The sequence below is a fragment of the Diospyros lotus genome, chromosome 2 (assembly GCF_014633365.1).
Source record: "Diospyros lotus cultivar Yz01 chromosome 2, ASM1463336v1, whole genome shotgun sequence".
Lineage (NCBI taxonomy): Eukaryota > Viridiplantae > Streptophyta > Magnoliopsida > Ericales > Ebenaceae > Diospyros > Diospyros lotus.
The window spans coordinates 9172789-9181253 of NC_068339.1; the positions used below are offsets into that span (position 1 = coordinate 9172789).

At 34.1% G+C, this 8465-nt stretch overlaps 1 protein-coding gene across 2 annotated transcripts; it reads left to right on the forward strand.

Annotated features, from left to right (window-relative positions):
• Positions 1 to 2025: 2025 nt before the first annotated feature.
• Positions 2026 to 8226, forward strand: LOC127793739 (meiotic nuclear division protein 1 homolog). 2 transcript variants are annotated; one of them, XM_052324438.1, is made up of 11 exons: positions 2026 to 2162; positions 3700 to 3780; positions 4684 to 4800; positions 5019 to 5057; positions 5159 to 5266; positions 5357 to 5419; positions 5515 to 5566; positions 5710 to 5754; positions 5874 to 5953; positions 6383 to 6475; positions 7984 to 8226. In XM_052324438.1, exons 1-10 carry the CDS (start codon positions 2160 to 2162, stop codon positions 6473 to 6475), a joined length of 681 nt encoding a protein of 226 aa, XP_052180398.1. In that variant the 5' UTR covers positions 2026 to 2159; the 3' UTR covers positions 7984 to 8226. The 2 variants fall into 2 exon arrangements, with proteins under 2 accessions (XP_052180398.1, XP_052180397.1); XM_052324437.1 differs by lacking the exon at positions 7984 to 8226 and adding an exon at positions 6627 to 6838.
• Positions 8227 to 8465: the final 239 nt, after the last annotated feature.

The following is an 8465-nucleotide window of genomic DNA, read 5'->3' on the forward strand; positions in this document are numbered from 1 at the left end:
TGAATGGGTTATCCTCCAGAACCAATATCATCCATCTTGGCTCGTGTCACACGACGCTCACAAGTATGATGTTACTTAATTACCAGATATATATAAGAATAGCATTACAACTATAATAATTAATTAAAATAAAATGACGTGACGTGATGTGATAGTTTACCAATGACTTGAAACTTGAATTGCATGACTCCATAGAGATAAATTTAGAACACAATGTTCACAATATACGTGGTCCCGCAACAGCATTAGTCATTAATATAAAATACATTTTTTTATTTTGGATGGTATTGAGACAAAAGCATATCATAATTTGGTGGGCCTGTGGGCTTCCCACCTTCAATGTCACAATCACAATACCTACAAGAGACCTGGCATGCGTTGAATGGGTTGTTACGGATCCGCTGTTTGTATCGCATGAAGGTATTTCGCTTTGGATTCGAACTCGAAATTTTAGTATATTTCTCACTGTAGTTCACCTTCATATTTTTCGTGATCGATATCATACGAGTTATAACAATTCTAGAAAATTTGTTCAGTGTGTTGGAATTATGATCTTGACGATTTTATCTTATTTAAGAAAGATTTTAAAGTTATTTTGTGAAATCCTTTATTTCTTGTCTACTCAGGGTTGTTCTCAATTAATGTAATAGGATATGTCTATTTATTTATCTCGACTCGAAATGTGAGTAAGTTTGAAAAAGTTCTATTAACTCTACAATTTTTTTTTATTTATCAAAATATACTCTTTGCCTAGAGAAATTCTAGACTTAAAAGCTTGTCATGTGACTTTTACCTCGTTTGAAAGCCGCTTCCTATTATGTTGTAAAAGGCAAATGAACTGTTATTATTTTTGAACGCTTGGTAAATTTTTTATAATTTTTTTTAAAAAAATATTGTTTATGCAATATCCTCGACCAAGAAATTGTTTACTTCAAGGCCCAATTGAAATCTGGGCCTCCGGAGTAGGCTTGAGCTTGGGCTCTGGCAGGTCCATGAACATCTACCAGGACTTTGGTTCACGCTGTAAGAATATGTTCACCCTGGTTATATTGTGATAATAATACTTCCTTTATCCATCATTATTATTATTATTATTATTATTATTATTATTATTATTATTATGATAAAAAGACGAACAAATACATCTTTGAAGTGAGTGAATGAAACTGAGGAAGACCAAAGTAAACTTAAACGTGAAATATGATATTATGTTCTTTATTATATTTATTTCTTTATTATTTTAAAATAATTTTAAAAAATATATGATAATTGTTGTCATAATTAGAAGATTATAAAATATTTGTAACTATAATCCATTCTGAGTAGGCATTTTATCTTTAAAAAATATATGATTAGTAATTTAATAATATATGTCTTGTTATAGTGACTACATAAATTTAATGAAATGGAGTTCGATTGCTTCTTTTAAGAAATTGTCATTTTTGAGAATCATTTGAACCTCACCATCATCACACTCTTCTAAATCTACTGTTTCTCTAGAATTTCGATTGAATTTAATAAAGAGGGAATTGAAATTAGATGTAAGCAAGCTCAAAGTAAAGTAAATTGCATAAATGATTTATACAACGTATATACAAAAAAATTATTGAATTTTAATTTGTAATAAAAAGTTATTATATTTTAATTCCATAACTATTATCGATTGTTATTAAAAATGACTAATAAAATATTGATATTTTTATATTTTAATATATATATTTTTTATTATTTTGTACAAAATTCAATATTCATTTGTGTTATTTAATTATTTATGTTGTTAGTTATATTAATATCCTGTTAATCTCTTTGAATGATGATTGATAGTAATTATAAAATTATATATTAAATTAAATTTTAATAATATTTTATTTATAAATTAAAATTTAGTGATTTTTTTATTGCTTAGTGTAAATTTCAATTATCGTTTTAGGGAAAAGAAAATGATTAAATTGGCATAATATGTTTACATGCGGGCGATAAAAGCAGTTATGAAAATTTTAGGTGGCGTTTGTGTAATTAATTAATCTTCATTAAAAATGGAAAAAGAAAAATCTCTACCGCCAAAACGCCGGGCACTCATCTCAGCCGTCTTATATACGCTTCTTCTCCTCTCGTTCCCTCTGCAACCACAGTACTGAAGAGTGAAGAGGATTGTTGCAATGGTACTTCGATCTTTTCAAAACCCTAATTGTTTCTGAATTTCAGCTTATGCATCATTCAATTGCAACTGTTCCTACTTAGATTCACATCAAATTTAGGTTTATGCTTCTGTTCAACTTGCTGTCGTTCCGATGTCATTGTTTGACTCTTAACTGATTTAACACTTCTTCATTAAAATTTATGATTCGAATCATTGTACCGTGCGGTTTACCTCTCTCTTGTCTATGCGTTTTATCGGTGCTCTATCATTTGTGCATTTAGACATTTCCCTAGATCAGATCGGTTTATAATCTGGTCGCACGATTTGGAATATCGTTACGAGTTCTGATCTCCTGCTAACTTTATGTCACATTGATACATGTACAACCATGTATGTTTGAATATGTATGTGTTTGTCCTAAGTTAATATGGGTACGTGTACGTGGTTATGAAAGTAAGTAAATGCATACGACTGTGTATATCTGCTTTTGCTGTTTCTGTTGGATAATTTGTAAATTAAACAATAAAAGATTAAAGGAAATGAAATTACTTAAGGAACATCTTTGAAGAGACTCGGATTTTAGTTCGCATCTATTCTGATTGGTGACCAATGAGTAGGTTCAACCATTTAAGGGGATGTGATGCATCTTACATCTCTTCAAATGGTCATTAACAAATAGGTTTAACCTTTTGAAGAGATATGGCTTTCCGGTCATACCTCTTCATCTATTATAAATTGATGGTTAATTTATATTCTATGTGATTTGATTCCTTTTCTCCTATACTAAATTGCTCTAAGGGAAAATGCTCAGAAATTGCTTGCCGCAGATTTTAGTGACAGATAAATCTTGAGGGTGTTTTGCCATTTACCTTCCAGCAAAATTCTAATCGGGGCATATATCATCTTAAAGACAGTGATTTACAATGTTCAAAGTCATGTTATACAGAAATCCCCACAATATTTTTCAAACAGTTTCTCCCAATATAGATTTTGTGTTAAAACTCAAGCCAATTGAGAAAATTCTAATGTTGTATTCTCCTTTGAGGCCATAGTTAGCTATTTCTCCATTCTAGTTCTGTGATTTTAAATAGGCCATATTTAGGTAACTAGTTTGTTTAGTTGCTGTAGGAGCTGTCCTTTTGAAGTACACTTGTTAATAGAAGTTACCAGTATAATTCAGACTTATATCAGAAATAAAACTGTAAAAATACAAATGAGGTAATTCCTTCGGGTGACATTTTTGTAAAATGTGGTATTCTATCAATTTTACAAAATGTAACAAGTGGACAAGCTAAAAAAGCACCGTGCACTATTTTTGTTCATTGAAATGAGTTCTTAAATGTTTGGGGAATGAAACGTGCAGTAGTTATTACAGCTCTTTGTTTACTTCTGTGAAGATCATTTCATTCTCCTAGTTAATTGCATTGCATGTATTACTTTTTGCCACTTTATGACAGTTGTTCTCCTTAGTCCTTTATATCTTATAATTTTCAGATTTTGGTGCACTGTGATTGAATATACAATGAACTATCTAACTTCTATGTCTTCATTGGTGGCAGTCTAAGAAAAGAGGTCTTTCGTTGGAGGAAAAGCGTGAGAAGATGCTGCAAATCTTTTATGAATCGCAAGACTTCTTCCTTGTGAGTACTTTGTTATTCATAGAATTAAGATTGAGATGGAGAAATGCCTCCAGCTTGTCATGCAATATTAGTGTCTCACTAAAGCTAATAAGAGAATTTTATTGAATGACCATAAAACCAACTTTGTTCTATTATACCAAATGTTGGGCAAAGTTTCGATATGTGCAAAATATGAGTATAATGGAGATGAGGATGTTATAGTGCATCTGCAGCCATATGAGATAGGATAGGATTAAAAATGAGGTTGCATGTCATAAGGGAGGAGTGCCTCTTCCTGAAGATAAGATGTGTGAGATGTACCGGATGATTTGGTCATGTAAGAAAAAGATTGATAGATGTCCTGTAAGGAGAGTGGATGGAATGGAGGAAGCTTTTAATAAAAAAGGGTAGAGGAAGACCATGGGAAACTCTAAAGTATGATATGTGTTGTAATAATCTTATAGAAGATATAGCCATAGATAAAATTGATTAAAAAACTAGAATTTATGTAGTTGACTCTATTTAGTGGGATTAAAGCTTGATATGTTGTTTGCATACGGAGGTTGTCCAATATATCCAGCATGCAAGTTGACATGATGATTTCAGTGCATCTCACCAACGTGAGAAAGTTTTTTTTTTATCATTTTATTCTCTTCATTGCCTTCTTTAGGATATAACCATGGATCGATACATGGATGTCTAAAATTCTTCTAGCTGACCGCAGCTAGTGAGATTGAGGCTTGTAATTGTTGTTGTCTTCTTCATGATTTCACTGCCAATAATTGATTACCTTCAGTTGTACTCAACATCCTTCTTTGGCATTTCCCAGTGTTCTTGAAGCCTGCTTAGGTTTTGAACTCAGTTGATTGGTTGCTTTTAGTAATTATATCTAAGTGACATGTATCTTTTGTCATTGATTTTCAGCTCAAGGAACTTGAAAGGCTCGGACCCAAGAAAGGTGTTATCAGCCAGTCTGTAAAAGATGTTGTCCAAAGTCTAGTAGATGATGATCTTGTTTCAAAAGACAAGATTGGAACTTCTGTAAGTAAACCATGCCTGGACGGGCATATGGGAATTTGATTTTCCTTTTGGAGCTCTATGATATGTTTTTGCTTGGATATATGATTATTATTATTTTTGCAAGTTCTGTTTGAAAAATCTTCCGTTCTATCTATCTTCAACTTTCCTGGAACAACTTTTCATGTTATGATGAAGTTCTCTTGTAGTTTACTCGTATTTTCTTTCTTTGGCACTTACAGGTATACTTCTGGAGTCTTCCAAGTTGTGCTGGAAATCAGGTAATGCTGTTGTTTTTTGAATTATAATCCAGCTTGAATTTCAAAATAGTAGCTCTGCGTCTATCTTCATATAAGTCATGCTAATATGTTTTGTTTTACAGTTGAGAAATGTGTATCGGAAACTTGAAGCTGATCTTCAAAGTAGTAAAAAAAGGCTTGAAGAGCGTGTTGAGCAATGTAATGCCTTAAAGAGGGGAAGAGAGGCGTCTGTAAGCGCTTAAACTTCCGTACTTCTATCTTCTTTGAGCTAACGATGAAACTTTCTGACCTTAATATGCTTTTCCTTTCATTTTTACTAGGATGAAAGAGAAAAGGCCTTAGAGGAGCTAAAAGCTATTGAACAGAAGTATAACAAGTTAAAGGTTGGGGCATGTTGAATTCCCTTACACTTTATATAGCAACATAAAAATGTTTTTTTGTTTGCATTCATAACTGGTGCCAGTTTTCTATATGTTAGGATGAAATGGGACAGTATGCGGACAATGATCCAGCTGCTTTTGAAGCAATGAGTTAAGGAATGCCTGCACTTCCATTTGACATTTAGTTGTAGTTTGTACATCTTTTTTGTATTTTAACTTGATTAATGGCCCGGTGATTCTTTTATTTTGATGAGCTTTTGAGTATACTGACATTTTAATCATAATGTTGACAGAGAAAGCTACAGAAGTTGCCCATGCAGCAGCTAATAGATGGACAGGTATACCACTTACAGCTTGGTTGCTTTCCCTCTGCCTTTTTCTGGAGTAATAAATAAGTAAATAAATAATTAACTCTATTCATTCTTCATTTTCCCGGCTTTCATATGCAAACACCCAGACAACATTTTTACCTTGCTACGTTGGTGTTCAAACAAATTTCCCGAGGCCAAGGAGCAGCTTGGGCACTTGTATGAAGAGGTATCATTCTTATTTCTTCAAAACTTATATGGTTGTTCTCACAAGATATGCCAGCACAACAACATGCCATCCATGGGTGGTTCCCTCCTAGTTCTGCTTGTCCTATTTGAGAACTGTTGAAGGAGCTTACAGTTTAGTTGTCTGGAAATAGTCCTTTGAATTATTCACTTTAGATGAAGTTGAAATTTCTCGTTAGCAATGGTAGAGGTACTGTTCAAACATCAGATGCATCTGTAAAATTGTTTTATGACTTGGGTTCTTGAACCTAGTGGAAATGCCATGATTCTGTCATATTCAAATTGCATAACACCTTATAATACAGTAGAATTTCCGTTTGTGGATAGGCTAACCTGAATGTTATAAATGAATCATTTGAATTTTCAAATTTGATCCTGGTACTACCTAGTATTTTTGTTGTCCTTACGACAGGTCGGGATAACAGATGATTTTGACTATCTGGAACTACCCACAGCTGTCCCTCTCGGAACAGCTGGTGATGAAAGGCCAGAAGGCAATCCTTAGGTATTGTTGTTGCCTCAATGCTCTATTGATTTTAACTGCAATCACTGCACATAATCAATGTTTATTTTGCCATCAAATTATCATTAGAAAAACAAAATATGTGATGTTGTTTTCATACTTCACTGGTGTCATCTTGCTTTTGGTTATGCAGCTCTGAATGTTAAAATTGAGTTTCTTAATGGCTGACCAACATCAAGGACTTGAGATAATTAAGAAAGGAGAAATCAGAAAAATATTCTTGATCAGTGTAACGCTTTATATCAAACTGTACGGCTATGATCGTGGCCCCCCATATTTGTAAGCCTCACTCTGTCTGTAGTTTCGCATATATAATTTATTAATGGAGTATTGTTGGCTTTTCTGTCCCTGGGTGTTGGATACTGCTTGGTTGTGTGTGTGTTCGATCTCTGGGCAGTGTTGTATTGTGTCACTGCACTACACGGGGGGCTACAGGCATGGGTTTTTGACCTGAGCTTACCTGGTCTGGCCTGATAGCCTAGTTTGGGTCGGTGCCCATAGATTATAGAAGAGAAGGTGATGGTCTCTGTCAAAGACTTATGTACCGACACTTCTTCCGTTTCTTGCATTACAAATATATATATATATATATATATTAGTCCATTTTTAAGACAATAGAAAATCGGCTTAGGGAAGAAACCGTTTGAGGTGGTTTAATGTGCCGTTCCTTGGGAAAGAGAGTTGTCTTTCTCTTCTTCTTTGCTTTATTTGTTTATTTGGGATGGGAAAATGAATCGTTAAGAAGTAGCTGTTTTTTGAAATTAAAGATAAAATTGAAGTCTATTGTTGGCAAAGCCAGGTAATGCAATGTCCCGAACTATAGGACCTAAGGAAAGAAAAATAAAAGAATATTCGAGCCATGATATACAGAACGTGGGCAAGTAGGAAAGAGGGGCATTTCATTGGAGCAAGTCCAGTGAAAACAGCTAAACAAGAACTGGCATCAAATCAATTGCCGCCTGTACACAAAGCAATCATCAGCAGTCCAGAACTTGGTTTAAGGGGGCCGCCCTCGTGTGCTGGCAACGGTTGTGAAAGCCAGGGTGGCCGTTGCAGACTTTTTTTTTTAATATTTATTGGAGGAGATTGAGATTCTCCCAGAAACCAAAGCAGCTGCTATTCCTCCGCCCTCTTGGTTTAAATACCCCACCGTCCCCCCTCCCCAAAATAACCAGGCAGGCATCAAAACTGAGACGGGCTTTTGTGCTGGAAAGTTGAGGAAATTAAGGAAGAAGAAAGAGGGGTTCGTCTTAACAAAATGGAAATGTTTGCATTCAGAGTAAATTTTGTTGTGATGGCCGTTCTGGTCCAACTATTGGCTGTGGTTACTCCCTCTATCCATGCTCTTGCACCTGCACCTTCCAACGATGGTCTCTCTCTCTCTCTCTCTCTCTCTCACACACACACACACACACCAATTTCTTTCTTTTAAATTATGATGTTATTTTGGTGAATGAATGCTTTGTCTGTTTGGGTGGGTGGAATTGCAGGAGTAGCGGTGGATCAAGGAATAGCGTACGTGCTCATGCTTGTAGCTCTGGTTCTTACATATATCATTCACTGAATGAAATTGCGCCTGTACATACTGACCCCAAAAACAAAAAACAAAAACAAAAAGAAGGGAGAAGGGAGATTTACTTGATTGAAGATTGATTCCCAACCATATGTTCCATCTGTTAATTCATTTTTTTGTGATATTCACTCAAAATTCAAATTCAATTTTTCATGGTCAACATTCTTCTTTGCTATGGCATCTTGTCTCCCCCGTCTATTAGATACTAATTTTCACCATACACATCGAGATAATTACTTATTATTATTAATAAATAATATTAAAAATCATAATTATAACAATGTCATCAATTATGTGGTGTAATTTTTTCATTGGAAGAGACTAAGAAACTGTGCCATTGTCTCTTTTGTTTAACATTTCTTTTAATGAAGATGTGATAGATATTGTCATCAATTATTA

Excerpts from the sequence above, each read along its gene's own strand:
- LOC127793739 (XM_052324438.1), top strand. Across the intron at positions 5,267-5,356 it reads AGAGGGGAAGAGAGGCGTCT|GATGAAAGAGAAAAGGCCTT; the intron begins GTAAGCGCTTAA and ends CATTTTTACTAG. Across the intron at positions 5,420-5,514 it reads AGAAGTATAACAAGTTAAAG|GATGAAATGGGACAGTATGC; the intron begins GTTGGGGCATGT and ends TCTATATGTTAG.